Here is a 26,205-nt window from a genome sequence, read left to right on the forward strand (position 1 = left end):
GTCGAGCACGACCTAGACCGCAGCCATGCCTGGCCCCTTCACCTCCAAATCCTTCAGCGCCACACTCCCCAACTCGCTCGCCGCAAAGTACCGAAAGTCGCTCCAAAAGCACCCCTTCCTACTCTTCGGCCTACCGTTCCTGTCTACGATACTTCTCGGGTCGTTCATGTTGACTCCCGCCACCGCGCTGCGATACGAGCGATACGATCGCAAGAACCAGCAAATCACACATGAACAGGCTATGGGCCTGAGAGGAGAGCGGAGGAAGGTGAACATGAAGGACGAGTACTACGTGCGTATACTGGGCAACAAGGCAACTGGAAGGGTCTGGACTGACAGTTGCGCAGAGATTACAGGCGAAAGACATCGACGACTGGGAGCAGAGGCGTGTCAAGCGGCTACCGGGCGAGCCAGATGGCACCCTTGTGTAATTGTGCTATGTACATATACAACAGCATCGGAAACGGCGTCACGGAAGGCGATTAGCGAAACAAACTCGATACCTCTGTACGATAAAGAAATATTCTATCCTCTTCGACGAACGCATACCACGTACGAAAGCAAATAGCAAGACCAGGTTACTGGAAACCACAAAAGCTGCGCTGATGTCATGAATATGCATGTGGAGAAGCGTCTGGATCCAACAGGCCAGTTATTTCAAGGCTGCGTCCTCTCCCTGGCCCATGGTAATTTGGCGCATCGAAGCTGTGACTGAGAGAAGGCTGTTCTCATAGCCCAGTAAAGGTTGAGCCGATACGTTGTAGGCCTGAGCCAACTGCACTTCCTGCTCGTGGCTTGTCTGTGACCCGTCCAGTCTCACCCACAGTCCGTTGTGGTATTTATATATTCGGTCCTTGCTATCGTAGCGGTAGTAGAGTTCTCGGCCGGCGTCCCATACCCAGGGCGAATCGCTCTTTGCTGGAACAACCTGATCAAGGGCCGGATTCATTCGGCTGAGATCGTATGCCATGTCGTCAAGGAACTTTGTGATTAGGGATCGTGTTTCTCCCCAGCCGCCTCCGTGACTTTGTTTAGCCGGGACTAACTTCTCTATGAGATTGTCAGTTCGGTAGATGTATCCAAGCGCTTCGCCGGCAATGACAGTTCCCGCGCCGATAATCAGGTACGAGTTGTTGGCCCTCAGCTTTGTCTCGATATCAGCTCTACGCCTCTCGTGCTCATCACCTAACAGCGTTAGACCGAAGGAATATAGGTATACTGTCGGGTTATAGCCTTACCGCCTGCGTCCGTCTTCCAGGTGCTAGGCCATATGAATCCTGAAGCTATGAAAGTCGTTCGAAGGTGGCGGACCGCGTAGGTAATTCCAGTACCGATGTTGTATTTTTGGGTTGCATCCATGCTTCTTGATTGGCAAACATGCAAGCTAAGTTGATTAGCAGATTTGGACGACCAGGCCAGAAAAGTTGTTGGATATGTGCCGGGTGAAAGCGATATATGAGTTGTGTCGCAAAGATTCGGGGCAACGATATATGCGCTGTACCTCCATTGGCATACGCTGTTCCTTCTTGCCTCAGCCTTGTACCTCACGCCCTGAAGCGCCCGACTTGGGCAGCAACAGCATAGTCCCGTGAGGGACCTCGCAACATCTTCAACCTACCGCAGAACTAATAATGTGTCGACGAGCCAGTTATGGACCGCCAACGCAACGCTTACTTCCGCCTCCCGTCTCAGGCTGAGAAACATACGCTCCCGCGTTCAAACCTTTGCACAAGCATTACATGGGGAGCGCATACGGGGAATTCGTATCGAAGTAAGCAGCGGCGCTGCGAGCAGACTTCGACGGACACACGCACGTTTTATCAGCTAAACCATGCGAGGGTGCATCGCGTGTTGAGTCCTCGAGTTCCCAGCACGATGCCGTCGCAAACGGTCATCTAGCCGCCGGCTTTTGTTTGATGGAAGTCCTTCGCGCGATCCCATCAGCATGGAAACCTGACTCACTCGGCACCAGCGGTGCCATAGTGTCGTGAATCTGTAAAGAATAACTACAGTGCTACTATATGCTGGCAGCACTGCCGCTACTCAAAGCTCGGCTTCTTCTGCTCAAGCTAAGACACCTGATGATACTGGGATACGGGGTAGACTATATGTGGGACTTCATCAAGTATGATGTACAGTCGCCATTGCTATGAGCGTCTCAGCAGGGTATCTGCAGCTAACCCCCACTCAAGTTCCCAACTCGGCAACAGGGGAGTCATCATAAGGGCCCTACTGACAAGGCTGAGATATGCCGGGCCATACCACACAAGCTTCAGTGCAAGCCAATGATCGATATCAGCTGGGCCTCTTTTTAATGTATGTAATAGCATTCTCGGTATTGGTGGTATCAGTTTTATCGGGTGTAAGAAGGAGAAAGTACGGTAAGCGAAAGGGCTTACTGCATGTTGATCGCGAGAACCTCGTGATGATCTATAAGGCTACCCAGGTAATTGTTTCCTACTTTTCAGCTCCTAAGATCTTACACCCTATCGAAAATCAATTTTGGTCGCGTTTTTTAGTCTTCGATGACGAACTTCTTTCCAGATGCTCCGCTGCCCTGGGCCAGACGCAAAGCGAAGTCGCCACCACCAAAAAGATATGTTCCAACTACCAAACAGCCGCATGACAAGAGTACAGCCACTCCAAAGCTTTCTTTCGCTTTTTCCGCCGTCTGTATCATGTGCTTGACTGGCCTGATACTGGTTGTCTATTTGTCAGATGGTCGCAGTACCGGGACTTGGATCCCTCGCGTGCCGGCTATTCAGCCTTCGGTCCTCATCTCGTTACTTGCAACACTATTCAACACGTTTGAGTTCTTCATCCTTGCCGATGGCCTAACGATTGTATGGTGGCGCGCTTTCCAGAATGGTGCGACATTGCAAAAGCTTCATTACATCAAGTGGAATGGTGTCAAAGAAACCTGGAGGTCGCTAAGAATTGGCTTTGAAACACGGCGGGTGTTTGCAGTCCTGATGATTGCCTCCGTAATCAGGATTTATGATGCTCCATTACTCCAGAGGTCTATCAAGTCAGTCCTCTCAGATCAAATCATCGAGTACGACAGTACCTGGACGCTTCCGGCCAGTATCCCAGAAGAATGGGCCGGCACGGTGGACGGCACAGCACCTGCTGCACTTTTCGCTACAAACAACCTTGATAGAATTTTAAAAGAATGGTACACAAACTCAACGATCGGGACTGCTGATGTATGTGGCGGCATCTGCACTGGGCCTGTCATCGGTGCAGGGGTGAGCATTGAGTGCTCATCTGACGACTATGTCGTTGACCTCAAAGATTCTTCCCATGGCCCGCAGTCACTTTTTCAGATCAACTTTCATCGAAGTGCAGACGAATTTGGCTTATCAGTACTGAACATGCGGCTACTGTATGCCACAGAAACGACTTCGCAATGCCGCGCGATAATGGCCACACAGTCGTGCGATGTGCGCCTGGCTTCCGTTATGTACAACACGATCCAGCAAGGAAGTTCAATTGCTCTTGATCGTGTTAGCTACCCTCAGACTCTGGCGATACAATCTGTGCTTGCAAATATGTCCTCCGTCGACGATACACCAGCAGATGCACTTGCAGCTCTCGAATACTTTGGGTATTACTTTCTCCAATCCAACGCCACAGTCTCACAACCGAGCACACCAGGTAATGCTTTCTCTTGGGAGCCCTCAGGTGTTTTACCTCGGCAGTATGCAAACTTCGATTCGAGCCGGCATTGGCCACCTGACAATAACTCGTGCAACTTTCGGTGGGACAACGCCACGGATGATCTGATCTGGGCTTTTCACGATGTGATGTTCAGAATAGCGTATACATCTGCTTTTGGTAAGTAGTGAAAGGCTTCACAAGAGCTGCTCAATCTCCCTCCACAATGAAAGGATCTGACGGGGACATGTAGGTAATGAGACCGGACCTGCATTGAAATGGAAAGAGGCAAGTAATGAGTTGAGGTACGATGCGGAATATTCAGCGCTTTGGGTTGCGATTGGATCTATGCTGTTCAGTCTAGTTGCCTCAATGAGTTTGCTCTGGGGTTTCTGGCAGCTTGACAGGGAAGTTAGCTTGAGTCCTGTCGAGACGGCCCGAGCCCTTGCAGAGGCCGTCCTCCAACCGCCCTCAGGTAGCCGCGATATGACTATCGATCAAATGTTGGAAGTGTTTGGAGATAGGAAGGCCTGGTGAGAAGTGGGCTTGCCGAGAATTATTGCGTCATGAGAACCCGACAATGAACAATAACTGCTGTTTTATTCTACACCAGCCGCTATCTACCGTTCTACGTCGCATTACTACTGAAGTTTCCAATGAAGACAATGAGCACAGCACAGTATGCTGCAGTCGCAGCGAAAAGCTCGGCTCGCTTTGCCTTGGTAAGAAGACCCATCGATGCGGAGAACAACAGCGAAAAGACGATCAAGAGCCCTATGTTGAGGAAGGTGCTCGAGCGAGTGTTGTCCCATGTTATGCGATACATGATGAAGACCGGTGCAGCCAGAAGTAGGATGATGACAGTGACGATGATGAGGACGGCAAGGCGTTGGACTCGGGCGACGTGGTAGAACCGTAAACGCGCCCGTTCTTCTGGGTCCGGCCCGGTCCTGACGAAGTACTTGTGCGAGGTCGTCAGCCATTGATCCGACATCTGTACTTCTCGTAATACTTACAGCAATGGCACGTTGGGGCATCTTATCCATAATTCTCTCGATCCATTCGTCGATATTACTAGAATCAAGCCTCGGCTTCAAGATGACGAGATCGTCTCGCATATGTGTGAACATCATCTCCCCCTCGTCTGACAAAGGCCAAGTGTAACGGTTCCAATAGCAGAGGTGGCTGCGTTCGCGTTCGCTTGGTCGCTGGAACTCGGCAAGCTCGCGTGTTTTGATCAGGACATCATCGTATTGCATGAGTTTCTTTTGGATCTTTGCAAGCAGACTGGCGCGTTCGCTGAGACCGGACTGGCATACTGTCGTATCGTTGGGTATATCTTCAGATTGAACACCAGTCTGGTTTTCTCCTGCATCGACGGACCGGCGGATGTTTGTAAGATTCTCACGATTTTGGTACTCTAGGCGAGCTATATCTGCGTCCGTACGGCGCGATCTGATTCGATTTCGTTGCTGTTGATCTGCAGACTGTGCATCGAAGTCATCCAATAGTGCAAGGTTGTCTTCAAGCTCACAGAGTTGATCCTGTAGCTCCAATATAACACGCGAGTGGAGATAGTGGAATGATCGATAGATGGAGAACTCCGGTTTACTGGACTGAAACGCTGCCAGGCTTGGATATCCTCTAGGGAAGTCTTCCACTGTATTGGTCAATCTCAGAAGGCTCAGTACTGGGACAGTGTTGCAACATACAGGGTATCGAGTATGGTGCGAGCAGTTCTTCGATATAGGAAGGCCTCCTGCGTCGACTAAGCCTTCTACGGCAGCTCATTATCCGGTCCTTCCAGCGTCCTATCGGTGCTGTTGGTCTTAGTCAGAAGCCATATTATGTCAGATTCGGAGTATTTGTGAGAAGCTTGGATATTACATGTGCGATTCTGCTCAAGATATTGCTGATGAAATGTCGACGGCGGGTTATCATTTGCTTGGATACCAGCTTCCAGATCCACGGTGGCGTAAGGAGCGGAACCTGTATCGGGAGGCTCCATTGACAAAGTTTGCGTATCATACGAATTTGCGCTAGCCGGCTCCATTTTGATGGAATCGAGGGAATGTTGAGCTTGTAGATAGTCGGCAAGTGGAAAGGGCGTGTGTGAAAATTGACAACGCCGAAGGTCAAGCAGGTCACTTAGAAGTAAGCGGTGACGTTATGCTGTAAGCCACCGACCAGGCTGCAAGAATAGTCGAGGGCGCTTACTGGCTCCGCGCAGACTGTGCATGAGAAATTGGGATACGATGCATTGTTTTGCAAGGATGACTGCTGCGAGATTATGTTATGTCAGCAGATGAAAATGCAGTCCACCGGATGCTTAGAATGTACAGATCGTTATTACTGGGTGATTGCGAATTCGTGAGTTCTTCAGAAGCAAGTATCGTTACGATTGCATCTTGCAGGCAACGCTGGAGACGTCATCTAGCTGACATACCTTCCACCAGAAGGTTCATTAGACAACGCGATAGGAACCAAAGAAAGAACACGCTCATGACCGCTGTAAATGCAATACAAAACAACTCGCTCGAACGCTTCGCTACAAAAGACAGACAGGAAACAACAGATTAAGCCTCCGAGATGCAATCGAGGAACGACAGTATGCATGGCCGTGAGATGGGACGCGCAATAAAGAGAGCTAGGAAAACGCGAGCGGGTATCCTCAAACGAATCTAGTCGTGATGACGCCCCGCTGAGAAGGAAATGTGATGATGGAAGGTACGAACATGCGTACACACGTCCGAAGAGCCAGGTTGGGGCAGATGTTAACAGCACCTGCCACTCTTGCTCTTCTGCGCCCGGTTGATGTCTTCTTCCCAATCTTGCTGATGTCCAGCGACGTTGGGTGTAGTAGGGAAGCCCAGCCAGCTTCGCCTCTTGTCGCCAGTGCCTAAGCGGAAGCTTCCATTACCCGTTCCAGGGTAATCGAAGTATCCAGCGACATTGCCGTTGTTATCCATGGCAGGAGTGACACCAGCCATGGCGTACTGCCGTTGTTCTTCCTCGAGCTTCTTCTGCTGCTGTTCGACCAACTTGCGGGTGATGACGCGAAAGACTTCGTCTACACCCTCGCCATCTTTGGCGCTGATCTCGTGGCAACAGTCCCAACCCAGATCTTGTCCCCAGAAGCCGCTCGATCGGTTGCTCTGTGGCGACGCCATACCGCTGTGGAAGGCTGCCGGTACAGAGCCCCAGCCGCTTGCTGCAGCACTGTGTGGTTGTCCGTTCTGTGTGGGATGGAGGTTCTCGGCGACGTATTCGATGCAGCGCTCGAAGGGCACTTTTCGCTTGGTAGGGTCTTCGGCTACGACGTCTGACTTTGTTCCTACAACGTGGAGGATCACGTCCTCTCCAAGGTTTGTCTTGAGTTCCTTGAACCAGCGGCCCATCTCCTCGAACGAGTACGGATCAGTGATGTCGTAACATAGTACTGCAGCATTTGCGCCTAGAGAAAATGTTAGTTCTGCGCTGAACGTTTGCTCATAGTAGACGATCCGAACTCGGCTGCCGAATGTGGGGTATATCGACAGCGAAAAGAGACCCGATGTGTATTGCGACAGAATACAAGAGTTGATTCGGCGAAAGGAACAATACTAACGTACCCCTATAATACAGCTTGGATATGGACCGGAAGCGCTCCTGGCCTGCTGTGTCCCATATTTGTAACCGAACCACTGTGGAGGTGTCGATATCCACAACCCTCTTTGTCAAGAAGGAAGCACCCACGGTGGACTGTGTCGTGGGAGGCGTAAAAGCGTTTTTGACATATCGGTGGACGAGAGAAGTTTTTCCAACTCCTTGGCTACCGAGGACTACGATCTTTGCTTCCAGGCTGTTGGACATATCGCCGTATTACGCCAAATCTATTTGTATACGTCGGTGTTGGCGGTGCAGGGATGGGGCGGCAGGCGGTGTTGTGGGGTCGGCTCAGATATGCGCGGTCGCGGTGCCTCGGAGCAAGAAAGAAAGGAAATTCGTGGGAGGCGGCGGGAGAACAAGTTGCATGGCGAGCAGTGAGAAAGAGTCGCCGGCAGATGTGAGAAGAGGCAGAGGATTGACGTAGAGGGTATCTTAGAATATTAGGCAGGAGGTGAGTGCCCGAATGACAGCCCAGCTGCGTTTGGCGCTTGCACCGATTCTCTTGGCTAGGGGAGCCATGTGACAGGCGCCTTAAGCCAATGTGAATCAGATCTGAGAAGGGTGCGTCCCAGATGGGAATGTGAATGCCCATCGTGATCGCAGCCCTGGGGACTGATAATCATCCATGGGATGACGCGCCATGTTGATGCTGTGTGTCGGGCAGTCAACAATGCACGTCATGCCCAGCCAGCTGTCGTCTTCCCCGCGTTTCGGAGCAGCACGGAGTCTTCCACGCGACCGACGAGAACGTTAATACCTACCCCAACTAAGCTCCCTCAACGAACGACAGTCCCTGGCCGACACATATATCCTCAAGAAAACCGCCTGCGAAGGACCGATACGGGATGCCTAATGCGACAAGCCCGGAATCGATCTCGCCTCGAGCTCATGGGCTAGGGTGCTAACTCAGATGCGTCTCCGCGACCAGCATCCGAAGGCCGCGGGGATGAATGTACCGAGCTATTACCCCAAACATGCTGCCGTCACCAACCTGGCCCTTCCGCTCGCCCAAGCCCTCTAGTGTCTGGAAATAACCTAGATCGGCTCCATATATTTTCTGGCCTATCTTCGCGTCTTGATTACCTGCCCTTCAACATTTCGCGCTCGACACACCGCCGCCACGATGAACCACGACAGCAACAACACCCAGAAGGTGAAGCTCACCGGTGAACAGGTCGCCCAGCACAACAACGCCGAATCATGCTGGGTCATCATCCACGGCCGCGCCTACGATGTCACCGAGTTTCTGCCTGAGCATCCCGGAGGCCAGAAGATTGTCTTGAAGTATGCTGGCAAGGATGGTACCGAGGCATTCGAGCCAATCCACCCGCCCGACACGCTCGACAAGTATCTCGACAAGTCCAAGCACTTGGGCGAGGTGGACATGAACACTGTCAAGGAAGAGGCAAAGGAGATTGATCCAGATGAGGAAGCGAGGCAGGAGCGCATTGCGCGCATGCCCATTCTGGAGCAATGCTACAACTTGATGGACTTTGAGGCTGTCGCGCGCAAGGTCATGAAGAAGACGGCATGGGCATACTACTCCAGTGGTGCCGACGATGAAATCGTATGTCTCTCTCAACGATCGCTGCCATTGCTTGAGCTAACTTTCGATAGACACTACGAGAAAACCACAGCGCATTCCATAAGATCTGGTTCCGACCACGCGTACTCATCGATGTTGAGAAAGTTGACATGTCCACCACCATGCTCGGCACCAAAGTCGACATACCCTTCTACGTCACCGCGACAGCGCTGGGCAAGCTCGGTAACCCTGAAGGAGAGGTCGTCCTCACGCGCGGCGCACACAAGCACAACGTTGTCCAAATGATACCGACATTGGCATCCTGCTCATTCGACGAGATCATGGACGAGGCAAAAGACGGTCAAGTCCAATGGCTGCAGCTATACGTGAACAAGGACAGGGACGTCACAAAGCGCATTGTGCAGCACGCCGAGAAACGTGGCTGCAAGGGTCTCTTCATCACAGTCGATGCACCGCAACTCGGTCGTCGCGAGAAAGACATGCGAAGCAAATTCGACGATGTCGGTAGCAACGTCCAGAGCACCGGCGGCGACAATGTTGACCGGAGTCAAGGCGCCGCACGAGCCATCTCGTCCTTCATTGACCCGAGCCTCAGCTGGAAAGATATCCCGTGGTTCAGGAGCATTACCAAGATGCCCATCATCCTCAAGGGTGTACAGTGTGTTGAGGATGTTATTCGTGCTGTCGAGGTTGGTTGTGACGGTGTTGTTCTGTCCAACCACGGTGGTCGTCAACTCGATTTCGCTCGCTCCGGCGTTGAGGTTCTCGCAGAGGTCATGCCAGTTCTTCGCGCACGCGGCTGGCAAGATCGTATCGAAGTGTACATCGATGGCGGTATTCGACGTGCGACAGACATCATCAAGGCTGTTGCACTCGGCGCCAAGGGTGTAGGCATCGGTAGGCCTTTCCTTTACGCCATGTCGGCATACGGTCTGCCAGGTGTCGACCGTGCTATGCAGCTGCTGAAGGATGAGATGGAGATGAACATGCGCCTGATTGGGGCTTCAAGCATTGCGGACCTGAATCCTTCGATGCTCGACACAAGAGGACTCAGCATACATACTGCTACCGTACCCCATGACACTCTGGGCATGAATGTCTATGACCCGCTCATTGGCCCTCAAGAGAGTGTTGTCAAGGAGAAGTCCAAGTTATAGAGGAGCTCGTGATTGTACTGTATATATATCTAGGCGCAACACATTTCTTCAAATATTGTCAAGCAATACTTACAGCGAGATGCCGTCTTTGAACCAAGTCAAAATCGATCTGAAATCTCCACATCTTCAACATGTGCCATCATTCACAGCTCTGCGCTATCAAGTATGCCCATGTGGCATCCTTTGTCCGCATCGTGACTACGCGTAGACGCGTTCGGCGAGTGGGGAAGGAGCGCCCGGTGGACCTTCCGATCGTCAAGCGTCCTTGAACCACGGGTCGCTCTTTCCACTTCAATCGCAGCACGCCTCAACCATTCACATTATCGTAACTTATTATTTCCCACATCCCCGCCTTTGAATCACCTTCGCATCATCGCTTTTAGTTTTTGATTATAACTTACTATTATTCCATGGGCGCTCCTGACGTTGCAGCGCAGCCTGGCGCTGGCTGGGACGAGGCGCAATGCACAGCAGCCCTCGCGCAACTGGAGCAGCTTCAGGCGCAGGTGAGATTATTATGCCACCTTCTCTGGACAACTTGTACTGATATGCGACAGATCAGCGACATGCGCCTAGCCATTCCCCGCATCATCGAGCCCTTCCACCGCCCCCGTAGTTCCGCGACGTATAAACTCTACGCCGACGGCGTACTCGGTTCTCAGAAGAACCTCGACTCCCTCAAAAGCCAGTGGAAGTCACCGGAAGTACAGAGCACATTCGAACACGCCAAGCAGAGCCTCAGCGCCAATGCGGATCTGTCAGAGAGCGTCTCGATACCCTCACACGGCTGGGCTGAAAGAGCGCGGAAGGCTAAGGAGTCGACGAAGAGTCAGGGAGGGGAGAATAAAGAGGATACCGGTGCTATTGTCACTGATGAAGATATTGAGAGGATTGTAGTGGAATTTAGGAAGGCGCATCCGAATCTCAAGGTCGACACACATGATGAGGATCGCAGCATCCAGACACGCTTCGTCGCCGGTTCCCTGATGTTGAAATTCCGCGTCGGCATCGAGCGCGACGCGAACGGACGGCACAAACTCAACGCAGAGTGTTTGGGGACAACAGAGCCGTTTTTGGCCATCACAAGATGTATTGCATCACGGCCGAACCCAGATGATTTGAAGTATCTTTTGGTATGTGCATGGGATTTTGTTGCATGGGAATGTATTGGGTGGATGCTAATTATTACAGGATATGATTGCTGCGTACAAGACTGTGAAAGGAACTTCGTGTGCTAAATGCAAGAAACTTCTGGATAATTCGGCGTTGACGCCTACCGCGCGACGAAGTAAACAGGTCGCTGGAACGACTGATGCTCTTGAAACCGTGTGGGAAGCTTTTCATGAAGGCTGTATCTGAACAGACTCCGAAGATGAATCGTCTTAAGCGAAGAACCACTGCTCCCCAAGTTCGTTCTCGGGTGGCCCACCCCGATTCGCTGGCAAGTGTTGCGCATCTTGCCACCAGATTCCGTCCATGTACCGAATAGCTTCGGGGAATGTATTGTATTCCCTGTTCTTGTATGGTTCTGATTGCCAGACCGCATCCGTCCACATTCGAGGGTATCGCTTTACGTACTTTCTGGTCCGGAAATCGTAGGCCTCTTTCCGCGAACGCCCACCTGACAACATACCCCCTTCTGTCCAGGGAGCAAACTTCGAAGCGCGGAAGCCGAGCTGGTGAGGGCCGTCGAGGTGGGTGTGTCTGGTCCATTGAGCCCGCGATGGACGGTTGGCCATGAAGTCTTTCGGATCAGCCGCACAGGTGACGAACATATCGGGGCCTTTGCCTTGGAAGATATCTTTGAAGCGTCCTAATTTGGTACCCTTTCTACCGTCTTTCGGCCAGATGAAAGCTTTCGAACTTTTCACATTATGTAGTTTTCGACCGTCTTGATACCATCCATTGGGCAGATCGGGATGACCTCGAGAGTATTGGGCAGGTCCGTGTCTCCACGGCTCTGGGAGAGGAATACTGAAAGATGGTAGATAAGGCAAACGTCCGGCCATATTGTTAGGGAAGTGTATTGCTAAGAAGTGATGGCAGTGTTTCGAGATTATCTCGAGAAGTCATCGCTTTTGAAGAGCCCATGTAATCAGTCGTTTGCTAGCGCAGATTGCAGGAACGACATCGTTATACACAGCATGATAGAGGCTGAGCGTGTGTATAGTCGTTTGCGTGTCGCTACTACCTAGCATACAAAGTTTTATATCATTCCGTCATGCACCCGCTCCCATTTGGCTCATCTTTGGACTGTCAGGCGTGGCCTTGCGCCTGCTGTGTCAACTTTCCATCAAGCATGTAAACCCCACTCTTACCAAACTGAGGTGAAGCATCTAACGTGACTGAGATAATATTTCAATCTAACGATGCTCTGAGAAGATAAGATGGTACTAGTCCTTTCACACGACGCGGTACCTGAAAGACAGGGATCGCGAGGGTCCGAGCTCTCAAGCTTGAACAACGCGATCTCGTTTCTCCAGGTTTGTTTTCGGGACCATCAACGACACCGCCCAATACACCACCATGTCGCTTTTCGGCAATCTTGGAGGCTCGCAGCCCGCCTCTACTGGCGCATCCGGCGGAGGACTGTTTGGAACAGCAACCGGCGGATCAGGCGGTACCGGATCAAGCTTGTTTGGCAACCTGGGCAGCGGTACTTCGAATGCGCAATCTGGTACGACACAGGCACCAAGCTCTGGAGGCTTAGGAGGCGGACTTTTCAGTGGATTGGGCGGAGCAAAGCCAGCTACGACCACGACATCATCGCTGTTCGCTGGCGCTGGATCGACTTCGCAGCCGCAAACACAAACGCAACCCAGCAGCCTTGGGCTGTTCAACAACGCGGCGTCGCAATCAACAACCAACAACGCGCAACAAACGAGCGGTTTCGGGCAGTCTTCTCTCTTCGGCGCTACCTCGAACCAGCAGCAACCCCAACAGCAGCAGCAGCAACAGCAACAGGGCACGTCACTAGCCCAGGCAAACGCTGGCACCGGTCGCTCAGCTCACTTCGATAATCTGCTCGAGCGAGGGCGAAAGCGCAATGCTGGTGAGAATGGCACGACCAACTTCGACGAGCTGCCGTCCCTGCAGTTGGGCCTTGGAGACATCGCACGCAAGGTGCGCAACCTGGGCGCTGGCGGTCCCTCAGCCGACCAGGTCCAGGACCGCTCACAGGATCGCGCTGCGTAGGTTCAGCACAATCGTGACGTGTGATCGCATGCTGACTACTTCCAGACACTACCTACTCTCCGCCTCCGGCGTGAAGATGGGTAGCACCCTCCGCGACCTCAACCAATTCTCCTCGCAGGCCGGACTCGCCGCACCCGGTCAGCCACAGAACCTCTTCGATAACGACGTTGACGGCTACATCTCCAACCTGCACTCGCAATCAACCCTGGCGCTTATCCAGGAAGGCCTCGAGCAATCCAAGCGCGACTTCGACACGTTCCTCGAGGACAATGTTCAGATTGAATGGGACAAGCAGAGGCAAAGGATCTACGAACACTTTGGGCTTGGCCGACAGAGCGAAGACATGGCAGCATCTCAAAGCGGCGCATTCGGCAGCACAGCTCGCGGAGCTTTTGGACGCGCGACTGGGCGCAAGGGCCGTTCCATGGGACCCAACGGTGCATCTGTCAACGGACGATCAACCTTTGGAGCCTCTGCTGCTGGGCCGCCCGTTCTCGGTGCTTCCCAGAGCGTTCTTGGTGGCCGCGATTCTTCCGACAAGTCAGTCATGGGTGGACAAGCTGCTCCTCAGGATCGATACGCTCGTGACAAGCAAGAGAAGTTTATGGAAGAGGTCAAGAAGCTCAACGAGTCCAGGCTGCGGGAGAGTACATTCTCGGTACTTCATGCGTTCTCTGATGTAGAGAAGGCTGCCGGTACAGAATACTCGGAGCAGTTCACACGCGCCTACGGAACGCTCATCTCCATCACCGGCGAGAAGACCGAACTCGAGGCATCCAACCCTGGCTCGAACCAACCGAAAGAGCGAAGTTTCGCCAGAGACTACCTGGACGAACAATCAAACTCTGCTGCTAGCGTTCGCATGCGCAAGCGCATACTCGACGGGTCTCGAAAGTACCTTGAAAGCAGGTTCCTGGAGCAGGTGGAAGACGTCCTACGGAGAAACCCCGCGGAGGCGCTTGTTGGTGGTGTTCCCTCAATGCTCAACAAGATCCGAGGCTTCGTGAGAGCAAAGGCTGCATTCAAGGAGCTTGGCGCAGACACTGAGCTATTCCAACGGATAGGCGAAGCTGGTGAAGAGTTTCCCTGGATCATCATATTCTTCCTCCTGAAGGGTGGTCTGCTTACCGAGGCTGCTGAATATGTACGAGAGAAGAGGAACTTCTTCCAGAACACCGACCGAAACTTCCAGGCGGCGATATCCCAATACGCCAGCGATCCGGACCGAAGACTAAACCCCGATACGCAACAGAAGGTCGCTCACACACATGCCCAGAGGACCCGCTTGAAGACGCCAGAGGACCCTTACCGACTGGCTTGCTACAAGATCGTTGGTCGATGTGATATGAGCAAGCGCAACCTGGAGCCGATCAGGGAGAACATGGACGACTGGGTATGGCTGCAGTTCAACCTGGCCCGCGAGGGAAACCGCGCTGAGGAAAATGCCGGCGAGATCTTTGGCTTGGAAGAACTGAGAACAGTCATCAAAGACATCGGCCAGCGCCACTTCATGAACGACGACGCTGAATCATCGGGCGGCTATGGAGTTTACTTCTATCTCGCTACGCTGGCTGGCCTGTTCGAGCCAGCTATCAACTACCTGTACACCCACAACTACGTCTCTGCGGTTCATTTCGCGGTTGCTCTAGACTACTACGGCCTCATCCGCGTGTCGGACTGGACGACTGCGGGTGGAGAGATCATGACCTTCACTACGCGACAACAACCACAACTCAACTTTGGACGCATCGTGGGCCACTACACAAGCGACTTCCGTGCTGCACGAGCTGACGCGGCGGCCGACTACTTGGTGCTGATCTGCATGAATGCGGATCTACCAGGTGAAGCAGGCCGACAACAAGCAGAGCTCTGCCATGAAGCTCTTCGCGAACTTGTTCTTGAGACGCGCGAGTTCTCTACCTTGTTGGGTGACGTCAAGTCCAACGGCGAGACGACACCAGGTCTCATCCAGGAACGCGTGCCTTTGCTCAAGCTGGACGGCGAGATGGGCTTGTTGAACACCATCACCAGCGAAGCCGCGAGGATGGCAGACGACAACGGACGCATCAACGACGCCATTCTACTCTGTCATCTTGCTGGCGAGTACGACAGTGTCGTAACGATCCTGAACCGCGCGCTGGCTGAGGCACTCTCTGTAGAACTCGGTCAAGAGCCTCTCCGTCTGGAGCCGTTGAAGCCGCGTCTGACAGCTGCGGAGTCACAACAGCAGCAACAACAACGAACCGATCTGACTTCGTCGAGCTTGAGTATGCTGGGAACAGATGATCCCGTCGAGCTCGCGCAGAAGGTTCTTGCGTTGTATGACGCGAACAGCCTGTGGTGGAGGAAGGTGTCGCAGATGAACCGTGACACAGTTGGAATACTATTCCAGCTCAACAACGCGAAGAAGATCATCGAAGCCGGCGACTTCATGGCCGCACTTGGCGTAAGTTCTCACTTCATTGTCTCTCAGAACCAGTCACTAACATTCCGCAGCAAATCGAAAACCTCCGCATTCTTCCTCTATCAGCCAACGGCAATGTCAGCGACATCCGTGCCACCGCCAACAGCTTCAACTCATACCCACAAGAGATCTCACGCAACATTGGCAACGTACTTCTCTGGTGCATTGGCTGCTGCTCGAGACATCGTGAACGTCTTCTGTCCGGACAGTTCGAGGACAAGATGCGCAAGGTTCTCGCTGATCAGCTCCTGCAAAAGGCGAAGGACCTCATGGTCTTTGCCGGTCTGATCAAGTACAAGTTGCCACCGAGGGTGTTTGAGACGCTGGCAAGGGAGGGTCAGGAGGTTGGTGCTTTCTAGAGCTGAGGTGGTAACGATAGATGTTTGCAGGTTGGAGTCTTTGGATTTGGTAATGCAGTCATAGCATGCGCTTGGAAACGCTTGGGTTCGTGAGGAAAAGGTGATTGAGCATCTGCGCAGCGATTGGGCACGTTTGGCTTGACATAGAGTGATACCAATAAATCATTATAATTCGCGGCCAATCGTACCTCCCTGTGATCGTGATGCTGGGACGCCTTCGCCGGAAGAGGCCGCGTGGGGTGATGGCTAAGAAGAGCATGTCACAGTAGTGGTACGGTCACCGTGGCGCAGGCGATGTCTCACCATCTTGGCCATTGTTGGCATGCAACTACCACCGATTTAAGCAACGAAAAGGTCGTCCGATGCCAGGAACGTGCCGGTGGCCGGTGTTGGAGTTCGCCAGACGATCCTTCGAGGCTCGGGCTGATCGGCGGAGTGGTGTGACCCCACTTGACGGACCGGGGAGCTCTTTTCTTTTGGAGCTCCCACGTCATATGCGCGCGACGCCGCGACCCATGCTCCGACTCCCATCACCTTATCGCCAGTTTGAGTAATACCTACAACTGTTGCCTATGATACATAAACACTACGTAGAGGTCATCTAATCACCAACTAATCGTATTACCTCTGCTACTCACAACCACCCAGGACTCGGCAAAGCTACCCCTCCAACCACCGTTGAGACCTGAATCTTCCCAACACGTAGGGACCCGCTTCTTCTCGGCGTCTTAACTTTTCCAACTAGACAGGTGAATCCACATTGACCTCATACTGACCCACGGCCAAATATCTCTTCGGACCTTCGCATCCAGCTGCGACTACCTCCAGCCTCCACTTACTACCTCAACTTCAATCTACACCTCTCACCCCGCCTAATACCCCAATCAACAACACCCAGACTCACAACATGGCGCCCACCGAGATCCCGCCGCCCCTCGATGGCAAGAAGAGGCGCATTGGAGTCATGACGAGCGGAGGTGACGCGCCCGGCATGAACGGAGCGGTACGCGCTGTAGTGCGTATGGCGATTCACAACAACTGCGAGGCCTTCGCTATATACGAGGGTTACGACGGTCTAGTCAAGGGCGGAGACATGATCAAGGAGATGCACTGGGAAGACGTCAGAGGCTTCCTGTCAGAAGGTGGTACCCTCATTGGCACAGCACGATGCATGGAGTTCATGCAGCGCGAAGGCCGCCGGACGGCCGCGAAGAACATGATCATCAAGGGTATCGATGCGCTGATTATCTGCGGTGGTGACGGATCCCTCACAGGTGCTGACAAGTTCCGCGCCGAGTGGCCGGAGCTGCTGAAGGAGCTGGTGGAAGAGAAGCAGCTCACACAGGAGCAGGTTGAGCCCTTCAAGCACCTGAACATTGTCGGTCTCGTCGGCTCCATTGACAACGACCTTTCCATGACCGACGCTACCATCGGCTGCTACACCTCGCTCGGACGTATCTGCGAAGCCATCGACTCAGTCGACACCACCGCCGTCAGTCATCAGCGTGCTTTCGTTATCGAGGTTATGGGTCGACACTGCGGTTGGCTCGCACTCAGCGCCGGTGTCGCAACAGGCGCCGACTTCGTCTTCACACCCGAGAACCCACCAAGCGAAGGCTGGCAGGAACAGATGTGCAAACAGATCAAGAAGCAGAGACAGATGGGCAAGCGGAAGACTATTGTCGTGGTCGCCGAGGGTGCCATCGATCGCAACTTGAACAAGATTACCTCAGAACAGGTCAAGGACATTCTGGCGAAGGAGGCGAAGCTCGACACACGAGTGACGACCCTAGGACACGTCCAGCGTGGAGGTACACCCTGCGCCTACGACCGTATGCTTGCGACACTCCAAGGTGTTGAAGCTGTCAAGGCGGTATTGGAGGCCACCCCCGACACACCCAGCCCGGTCATCTGTATGCAAGAAAACAAGATTGTCCGACGGCCACTCCTCGAGGCTGTTGCACAAACCAAGGAAGTCGCTGTAGCCATCGAGAACAAGAACTTCTCAAGGGCCATGCAGCTCCGTGACACCGAGTTCGAGCAACAATACCAAGCCTACCAAATCACTACAGCACAAGACCAGCCAGACCTACTATTACCAGAGAACAAGCGCATGCGCGTTGGTATCATCCACGTAGGTGCCCCAGCCGGAGGCATGAACGCAGCGACCCGTGCTGCGGTCGCACACTGCATTGCTCGCGGCCATACACCAGTGGCGCTCCACAATGGTTTCCCTGGCATAATCCGCCACCACTCTGATGAGCCAGTGGGCGCAGTGCGCGACATCAAGTGGATTGACGCTGAGACCTGGGCCTCCAAGGGTGGATCTGAGATCGGAACGAACCGTGGGCTTCCTAGTGAGGATCTCGAGACTGTTGCGTTCGTCTTCAAGAAGTTCAACATCCAGTCTCTATTCGTTGTTGGTGGTTTCGAAGCATTCACAGCTGTCTCGGAGTTGAGGAAAGCACGAGAGTACTACAAGTCTTTCAAGATTCCTATGGTGAGTGCATATCCTGATAATATAGTTTCAGCCACTCGATAAGCAGCATGCTAACTAGACTTTAGGTCATCATTCCTGCCACCATCTCGAACAACGTCCCCGGAACAGAGTACTCCATCGGTTCAGATACCTGCCTGAACGCCCTCATCCAATACTCCGATGCCTGCCGTCAATCAGCATCGGCGTCTCGTCGCCGTGTCTTCGTTATCGAGACTCAAGGCGGTGAATCAGGTTACATCGCAACAGTCGCCGGTCTCAGTATCGGAGCTATGGGCGTATACACTCCCGAAGAAGGCATCAGCCTCAAGATGCTCGACCGCGACATTGACCACCTCCGCGAGGTCTTCAAGAAGGACAAGGGTATCAGCAGGTCTGGTAAGGTAATCCTAGTCAACGAGAAGGCATCCAAGACCTACAACGTGCAAATCATCGCCCAAATGATCGCGGAAGCCGGCCAAGGCAAATTCGAGTCCCGTCATGGAGTACCCGGCCACTTCCAACAAGGCACCATTCCCTCGCCCATGGACCGTGTCCGTGCCGTCAGGTTCGCCATCAAGGCCATGCAACATCTCGAAAACTACGCCGGCATGGACCCCGACGAGATCGAAGACGACTCCATGTCCATCAGCGTCATCGGTATCAAGGGCAGCAAGCTCCTCTTCTCCCCCATGGAGCAAGTGGAGAAGAGGGAGACGGAGTGGCACCGCCGCCGCCCCAAGCACGAGTTCTGGATGGCGCTCAAGGAGACGGTTGATACGCTGAGTGGCAGGCCTCAGGCGCCTGTTAACCCGGATGATAGTGCTACGTTGGCTGGACGGCCGAGAGCTACGAGCAAGGCTTATGGGTATTAGGGTGTTGGTTTGTAGCAGTTGACGAATGCGACGAAGGGGTTATGATTATGAAGGATGGTATTTGTAGATAGATGGACTTGGCTTTCCTATGGTAACGAAATGACTTTGGAATGATACATGATTAATACTCAACATGCATCATACTACGATATCATCGAAGCATTAAAATTTTCGTGTAGTCTGGTTTGAATCGAGTTTTCTACTTTGGAATGATCCCCCGTCAACATATTCCCAAGTCGTCGCCGCTGCCGCCCAAACGGTACCTGGTATGACGCTGACTAATATGACGTATGCCCCTCCAACGCGAGCATAACTTTTCCCATCCGACATCCTAATCTCAGCCACCCAATCAACAGTCACAATGAGCGAAACCAAGGAAATGGTCGTTATACTCACGGGAGCTTCTCGCGGTATGTATTGTCTATCGCTTAGCCTTATGTTCTGGTCAAACATGCATCACACTTCCGTAGTCTGCAACCCTCCCACATTTGTGATGAATGCCACATGTGAAAGGCATCATCCACACCAACGCAGACTCTCATACCGCCAAATTCCTCACTGACCCGCCCTCACAGGCATCGGCCAAGCAATAGCCCACCACCTCCTCTCCCGCAACCACAAAGTCGTCCTTGTCTCACGAACTGAATCGGCTCTGTCTGCCCTCCAATCCCAGTATGGAAACGAGAGAGTAGCTGTCCTCGCTGGCGATATGGCCGATGCTTCGCTCCCGCAGAAAGCGGTTGATATGGCGAATGAGCGGTGGGGACGCATTGATTCGCTGATTGTAAATCACGGGACGCTGGATCCGGTGAAGAAGGTGGCGGATAGCAGTGCGGAGGAGTGGAGGAAGGGGTTTGATGTTAATGTCTTTAGTGCGGTTGGTATGGTAAGTCGAAATCTCGTTCTGGTCTATTCATTTCTTCTTCTATCGACGATACTTACTCAGACCTTCAACATCAACATTACTTATCCTGGCCTTATGCAACGAACTAACCCCCTGCTCTATCTAGGTCCAAGCCGCCCTCCCCTCTCTCCGCAAGACTTCCGGTACCATCCTCCTGACCTCCTCCGGTGCCGCAACCTCCGCCTACCAAGGCTGGGGCTGCTACGGCGCGGGAAAAGCTGTGTTGAACCACCTCGCCCTCACGCTCTCGGTTGAAGAACCGTCCATTACTACCATTTCAATCCGTCCCGGTGTTGTAGACACAGAGATGCAGCGTGAGATCCGCGAAGTGCACCACGAGCGTATGAGCGAGAAAGATAGGACTAAGTTCAGTGGTCTGAAGAAAGAAGGTGGACTGTTGAAGCCGGAGCAGCCGGGGTACGTCATGGCCAGGTTGGCTGCGGCTAAGGGGGAGGATGTAAAGGGCTTTAATGGACAGTTTTTGAGCTGGAATGATGAGAGTTTGGGGGCTTTTCAGCAGGATTAGTTGGCGATTGGTGATTGGGAATATGGCCATCACGTTTGACGCGCTTCAAGTATCTTCAACTAAACTCATCCGATCCGACTCATCTGAATCCAACTCATCTGGATCCGACGCATCCGAATCCGACGCATCCGAATCCGACTCATGTGGATACGCCATATCCTCCTCTTCCTCTTCATCCTCTTCATCCTCCTCCTCCTCATTGCGGTACTTCCTTCTAGAATTTGGTATCTCGCTCTGCCCGTCCAGAAACTCAATGACCTTTTCCTCCCAATCTAGGTACGGAGTCCATACCCTAATGATCTCATCAAGCGAGTATACGCACCTAATCGTTTCTGAATACCAATTTGACCTTGTGTGACCCCAAGATACACTGACTTGCGCTCCTTCTGCTTGGAAGGCATGGCAAAAAGGGACTAGAATGCCGAATAGTAAGTCCCATTGCTTGAGGCGGATCTCTGTTTGTATGATTGTGATACGCAGCTTAAAGTCTTTCTTCCGGAGGATACCTTTGGTTAGTTGGGTAAATGCTTCGCTTAGCATAGCTTCGTTGATTTTTGCAGGTGTATCCCATTGAAACTGTTCCTGCGTAAGATGCAGATCCATCGTTCGTAGATGCTCTGTTGGCAGTACACCAAGATTAAACACATCATCGTGAAGCAGTGAATGTATGCGTTCAGGACTTCTGACCAAGAAAGCATCTTTCCGATAGGCCGAAACGCGGTAGTACGCCTCCAAGGCTTCTCGGGCCGTGTCTGGATCGACGCATAAAGGATTGATGGCTATGGGTTTCGTGCTGTGGCCGCCACGGGGGTGTAGATGAGGCTTCAGCCAGAGGTATGTACTACTTCCTGCAGCGGGAGACATGTACCCCGACGTTAGCCCGAGAAAATCCTCGTCCCAGATGTAGTCGTATATTAAATCACGCAGTTCCCGTGGTAGCCGGGCTTGTATCAGAGTGGCAAGGTAGAGGCATGCTACCTGCGCATAGCTCTGGGCGACTTGATCAAATGCACTTTATTCCGTCAATTAGTACATGGATAAGCATCAAACAGGGTGTTAAGATCGCGTACCCTCCTCTGAGTAAGTCACGAGCGCGATACGCTTTCCTTTTATCCCATTCGCTCTTTTCCTTGTGCTGCAACCAGACCGAGTTCCTGTCAAAGTGTCAGACTTCAATCTTACACCACTTCGGCAGTGAGGCGGCTGACTGTTCAGCTGTGCTTCTAAATATCCCATTGGCTTTGTTCCTGTTATTTTCGTTCATCGCAGTCGTGTTGATCCTCATTTGGGTGAACGCAGAGAGATAACCTGCTACCATCTCATGTCGCATGGCATGCTCGGATAACCGCCTTTCTGCGGCGGCAAGTTCTGACCGCAAGCCAGCCTCGCGCCTTTGTAGGAAACCTTGTCGTTGTGTAGTCATGACGTCGGCTACGTGGTTGTAACTTTTCATCGTGCAAAACACCGAAGTTCGAGTTGTGACACCTTAGAAGCTAGAACGCTAGTCTCAAAAGGGGAAGGTTCCATTGCCAGTACACGAAAGACCTCGGGAGCGTATTTCCAAAGGTTTTGACACAAACGCCCAATCCCAGAGGTGCAGCATTGTCCGGGGTGGTTGTTTTGATAACGGGACCTCGCAAAAGATGCTCTTTAGACCGCGGCATCGGGGCATATGCGGTGGCATCAGCCGCATGATAGTCAGCACTAGCTCGCTGGTTAGTTCCAAGGTTATACCGAGGCGCATTATCTTGCAGACGTAATCAATCTGAACCATGTACTCTGCAGATAGGGAAAGATCATGGGCGTTGAATGAGAACAGAGAAAGATGCATCAAAATTAACTACGTAAAATGGTTCCTCATAGCTTCGACTTGGACACGATCATGGAGTTGCCAATGTTCAACCACTTGACAGCATCTGTGACGAGCTCATCAACAATCTCCCTCGCGTTCTTCCTCTCGTTAACAACAGCAGCGACCTTGCCCATCAGGAACGGCCGCGCGTTGTCCATGGTCTCGTCGTCAAGGTCATCGCCCATCTTCTCGAGATCATGCTCGACAGGCAATATGCCCTTAGCAGTGAGCTCCTTGATCTCTTGTTGCCTGTTCTCCTCCCAGTTCTGGACGTATGGGTTGGTGCGGATGCGGAGGGGGCGTCCTGTGAAAATGATGGTGCGGATGTTGTCGTCCCAGCCAGCTGTGCGGACGGCTTCTTGGTGGGCCTTGGGCGCACCGGCTTCCTCGGAGAGGACGAAGCGTGTTCCGACCCAGACACCGGTGGCGCCAAATGTGAGCATGGCAGCGAGCGACTGGCCGTTGTAGATACCGCCAGCAGCTACGATTTGTACCTGCTCGCCGGTCAAGGGCGACTTGTGGCCCTCAACCATCTTCACCGCTGCTGGGATGAAGATGGATGTGGGAACGTCTCCAGTGTGTCCTCCGCCCTCGCCTCCTTGTGCGCAGATGATGTCGACGCCGATGTCGAGGCACTTCTTGATGTGCTTGGGGTGGCCGATCATGTTCATGTAGAGGATTCCGTGCTTGTGTAGCTTCTCGACGACGGCCTTGGGCGGGACACCGACGGCGGAGACGAATAGTTTGGCGCCGGAGTCGATGATGATGTCGACGAGCTCGTTCAGCTTGCCCTTGGTGTAGTCGTAGCTATATGCCGTTAGTCGCGTGCCTTCTGGCATGTGATGGATCGCCCAGTACGTACTTGGTCTTGCGCGCGCTGCCTCCAACCTGGGGAAGGAGCAGGTCGATGCCGAATGGCGCGTTCTTGTCGTTCAGGTATCCCTTCAACTCGGCGATCTGCTCGCGGAGCATGTCGGGTGTGTATCCGACACCGCCGATGACACCGAGACCTCCAGCGTTGGTGACGGCGGCGGCAAGCTTAGGTCCAGCAGCCACGTTCATGCCCGCAAGCATGACGGGGTGCTCGATCTTCAGCAGGTCGGTGAGCTTGGTGCGGATTTGCTCTGAGGTTTGTCAGCTGGGCACATGTGAATGAGGCGTGGATGCGTACGTGGAGAAGCCATGATGACGGTATAGAGGTTTGCGGTTGAGAAAGGGAAGGTGAGAGGTAATTCAACAGCGAGAAAGGAAGACGAGTGGATCGAGGATTCGGGCGAATTCTTAAGGTTTGAGGAGTCGGGCCCTTTCTTATGGTTGAGGAGTCCTGGTCGACTCTCTTCAAGCCGTGAGCCGAGGCACGACGCATGTCTCACGCGGAGAGCGCTAACCGCTTATCGTCTAGTGCCATCCGGGGAAGGCTGTCGGCATCGCGCGCCTGCCTCTGTCTGTCCCACCGCGTCACATGCTAACATGTTCACTAGTGCATCCAGATGTTTGGCCTCGCTCAGGGCCGTCCCATCACGGTGTCCACGCCGTGTAGCCCTCTCAGTTGACACTATCCACGGCAAGGTCTCTAATCGATCGAATTTTCACTCGTCACCCACTCAACGCCAGGAATGTGATGTGCCCTCCGACTCTCGCGTTCCGCACGAGCCTCCATCGCAAGATGTGCGGACAGTGTTTTCTTATAAGCCTGTCTACCGTAAGAAGGAACTTGCCGTCGTTGCTTTGGGGAGCAACATGGGCGACAGAGTGGCCATGATTGAACGTGCATGCAGAGAGATGGAGTCAAGTGGAAAAATAAAGATCGTACGAACCAGTAGTTTGTGGGAGAGCAAAGCCATGTACGTACTCGATCAGGACAACTTCGTCAATGGTGCCTGTCAGGTATGCTAAATAATGTCCCTTCTTTCAAACGTCAAATTTACGCAAACAGATAGAAACTAGTCTGTCACCAATCGAACTCTTAGACGCGCTTCAGAAAGTTGAGAATGACATGGGCCGCGTTAAAGTCATCGACAAAGGACCCAGAAATATTGATTTGGACATTTTACTTCATGGAAACGAGAAAAGTTCCAGCGAAAGACTTACGATCCCGCATGCGTTGATGTTCGAGAGGCAGTTCGTTCTACGCCCTCTTGTTGAGTAAGATAATCATCTATCTGGCCAGTGAAACGGTGCTGATCCTCTCTAGACTTTTGCGCAATCAGCGTGAAGATTACCCATTCTCGAATCAAATTAAACGCCATTTCAAAAGACTCCTTAAATCAGAGGTGCCGCTGGTGCCGCTGACGCCACTTGGACCAGATCTCTCCCCAATATCGTCTTCTCGGATAGCGAATAACACGAGGATCATGTCTATACTGAATGTCACACCGGACTCATTCTCCGATGGCGGCCAGAACTACAATATCGATGGAGCAACCCTAGCGAGCACCATTCGCGAACACATCTCGGCCGGAGCCACAATCATCGACGTAGGCGGACAGTCAACACGACCCGGTGCCGTCCAGGTCTCCGCGGAAGAAGAGCTAGAACGTGTCCTCCCAGCTGTAAAGCTAATCCGCTCAATGCCAGAGGCAAACAACATCGCAATCAGCGTTGACACATACCGCGGCAGCGTCGCCGAAGCCGCCATTAACGCCGGCGCAGACATGATCAACGACGTCAGTGCAGGTGCCATGGACGACACGATGCTCTCCACCATGGGAAAACTCGGCTGTACAGTCTGTCTCATGCACATGCGCGGCACGCCGGAAACCATGACCAGTCCTGAAATGACATCCTACCCCGACGGCATCATAGAGACAGTAGGCCGCGAACTCGTCGAGCGCGTTATTGCTGCGGAAAAAGCGGGTGTCAGGCGCTGGCGTATCGTTCTCGATCCTGGTATTGGCTTTGCGAAGACAAAGGAACATAATCTTGAACTACTTCGCCGACAGGATGAGTTGATGAGGTATCCGGGTCTAGAAGGCATTCCTTGGCTTGTGGGCACGAGTCGGAAGAAGTTTATCGGCGATATTACGGGGGTCAAGGAAGCGAAAGATAGGGTCTGGGGGACTGCTGTTGGGGTGGCAGCGGCTATCAGGGGTGGTGCGCATATTTTGAGGGTCCATGATGTTAAGGAGATGGCGCAGGTTGCGAAGATGGCGGATGCGCTGTGGCGCACGTGAACATGACGCGGCGTGACAGCCTTCCAACGATCTTCGCTCTCGCCCTCATTTCGTGGGAGGTTTCAGGCGTCATCTGTGTTGTTGGTCCCGCTCCACGCGGTAGCGCTCCGGTTGGTTCCGAGTCCTTCATGAACTTGGTTGTCGACTCGCTTCCACAAAGTCTGAACCAAACAAAGAATACGTGGAAGGAAAACCTGTAACCTCGAACATCTCACTTCTCTTTACCCTCAACATCAAACATGGCGAACCTTCGTGAGCTCCATCAAGAACTGCGACGCGTACAGGACCGAGTCTTTCAGTAGGTGGTTGTCGTACTTCGTCGCTGCCCGTTTTGACCAATTCTTACAGGATCAAACGTCGTCAGAACGAGTAA

General features: G+C 52.9%; 12 protein-coding genes across 12 annotated transcripts; 7 read left to right on the forward strand and 5 right to left on the reverse strand.

Annotated features, from left to right (window-relative positions):
* Positions 1 to 25: 25 nt before the first annotated feature.
* Positions 26 to 431, forward strand: COX16 (Cytochrome oxidase assembly; the record flags this gene model as incomplete). Its single annotated transcript, XM_049356609.1, has 2 exons — positions 26 to 292; positions 348 to 431. The coding sequence occupies 2 exons, from the start codon at positions 26 to 28 to the stop codon at positions 429 to 431; spliced, it is 351 nt and encodes a 116-aa protein (XP_049208956.1).
* A 221-nt stretch (positions 432 to 652) lies between these two features.
* Positions 653 to 1,359, reverse strand: J4E79_007747 (uncharacterized protein; the record flags this gene model as incomplete). The annotated part of the gene is made up of 2 exons (XM_049356610.1): positions 653 to 1,218; positions 1,239 to 1,359. 2 exons carry the CDS (start codon positions 1,357 to 1,359, stop codon positions 653 to 655), a joined length of 687 nt encoding a protein of 228 aa, XP_049208957.1.
* A 2,926-nt stretch (positions 1,360 to 4,285) lies between these two features.
* Positions 4,286 to 7,509, reverse strand: J4E79_007748 (uncharacterized protein; the record flags this gene model as incomplete). Its single annotated transcript, XM_049356611.1, has 4 exons — positions 4,286 to 4,651; positions 4,674 to 5,331; positions 6,442 to 7,111; positions 7,269 to 7,509. 4 exons carry the CDS (start codon positions 7,507 to 7,509, stop codon positions 4,286 to 4,288), a joined length of 1,935 nt encoding a protein of 644 aa, XP_049208958.1.
* Positions 7,510 to 8,428: 919 nt separating this feature from the next.
* Positions 8,429 to 10,008, forward strand: CYB2 (Cytochrome b2, mitochondrial precursor; the record flags this gene model as incomplete). Its single annotated transcript, XM_049356612.1, has 2 exons — positions 8,429 to 8,872; positions 8,923 to 10,008. 2 exons carry the CDS (start codon positions 8,429 to 8,431, stop codon positions 10,006 to 10,008), a joined length of 1,530 nt encoding a protein of 509 aa, XP_049208959.1.
* A 410-nt stretch (positions 10,009 to 10,418) lies between these two features.
* On the forward strand, positions 10,419 to 11,367 carry J4E79_007750 (uncharacterized protein; the record flags this gene model as incomplete). Its single annotated transcript, XM_049356613.1, has 3 exons — positions 10,419 to 10,514; positions 10,566 to 11,141; positions 11,200 to 11,367. 3 exons carry the CDS (start codon positions 10,419 to 10,421, stop codon positions 11,365 to 11,367), a joined length of 840 nt encoding a protein of 279 aa, XP_049208960.1.
* Positions 11,368 to 11,390: 23 nt separating this feature from the next.
* Positions 11,391 to 12,017, reverse strand: J4E79_007751 (uncharacterized protein; the record flags this gene model as incomplete). Its single annotated transcript, XM_049356614.1, has 1 exon — positions 11,391 to 12,017. The coding sequence occupies one exon, from the start codon at positions 12,015 to 12,017 to the stop codon at positions 11,391 to 11,393; it is 627 nt and encodes a 208-aa protein (XP_049208961.1).
* A 517-nt stretch (positions 12,018 to 12,534) lies between these two features.
* On the forward strand, positions 12,535 to 16,026 carry J4E79_007752 (uncharacterized protein; the record flags this gene model as incomplete). Its single annotated transcript, XM_049356615.1, has 3 exons — positions 12,535 to 13,199; positions 13,249 to 15,649; positions 15,700 to 16,026. The coding sequence occupies 3 exons, from the start codon at positions 12,535 to 12,537 to the stop codon at positions 16,024 to 16,026; spliced, it is 3,393 nt and encodes a 1,130-aa protein (XP_049208962.1).
* Positions 16,027 to 16,933: 907 nt separating this feature from the next.
* On the forward strand, positions 16,934 to 19,377 carry J4E79_007753 (uncharacterized protein; the record flags this gene model as incomplete). Its single annotated transcript, XM_049356616.1, has 2 exons — positions 16,934 to 18,526; positions 18,592 to 19,377. The coding sequence occupies 2 exons, from the start codon at positions 16,934 to 16,936 to the stop codon at positions 19,375 to 19,377; spliced, it is 2,379 nt and encodes a 792-aa protein (XP_049208963.1).
* A 361-nt stretch (positions 19,378 to 19,738) lies between these two features.
* J4E79_007754 (uncharacterized protein) lies at positions 19,739 to 20,807 on the forward strand (the record flags this gene model as incomplete). Its single annotated transcript, XM_049356617.1, has 3 exons — positions 19,739 to 19,787; positions 19,953 to 20,263; positions 20,388 to 20,807. 3 exons carry the CDS (start codon positions 19,739 to 19,741, stop codon positions 20,805 to 20,807), a joined length of 780 nt encoding a protein of 259 aa, XP_049208964.1.
* Positions 20,808 to 20,852: 45 nt separating this feature from the next.
* Positions 20,853 to 21,208, reverse strand: J4E79_007755 (uncharacterized protein; the record flags this gene model as incomplete). The annotated part of the gene is made up of 2 exons (XM_049356618.1): positions 20,853 to 21,079; positions 21,130 to 21,208. The coding sequence occupies 2 exons, from the start codon at positions 21,206 to 21,208 to the stop codon at positions 20,853 to 20,855; spliced, it is 306 nt and encodes a 101-aa protein (XP_049208965.1).
* A 1,456-nt stretch (positions 21,209 to 22,664) lies between these two features.
* Positions 22,665 to 23,843, reverse strand: J4E79_007756 (uncharacterized protein; the record flags this gene model as incomplete). Its single annotated transcript, XM_049356619.1, has 3 exons — positions 22,665 to 23,466; positions 23,522 to 23,783; positions 23,831 to 23,843. The coding sequence occupies 3 exons, from the start codon at positions 23,841 to 23,843 to the stop codon at positions 22,665 to 22,667; spliced, it is 1,077 nt and encodes a 358-aa protein (XP_049208966.1).
* A 658-nt stretch (positions 23,844 to 24,501) lies between these two features.
* Positions 24,502 to 25,832, forward strand: J4E79_007757 (uncharacterized protein; the record flags this gene model as incomplete). Its single annotated transcript, XM_049356620.1, has 3 exons — positions 24,502 to 24,546; positions 24,596 to 24,804; positions 24,854 to 25,832. The coding sequence occupies 3 exons, from the start codon at positions 24,502 to 24,504 to the stop codon at positions 25,830 to 25,832; spliced, it is 1,233 nt and encodes a 410-aa protein (XP_049208967.1).
* Between the last annotated feature and the right edge of the window lie 373 nt (positions 25,833 to 26,205).

This window comes from Alternaria viburni (genome assembly GCF_023758015.1).
Source record: "Alternaria viburni strain BMP 2772 chromosome Unknown scaffold_17, whole genome shotgun sequence".
NCBI lineage: Eukaryota > Fungi > Ascomycota > Dothideomycetes > Pleosporales > Pleosporaceae > Alternaria > Alternaria viburni.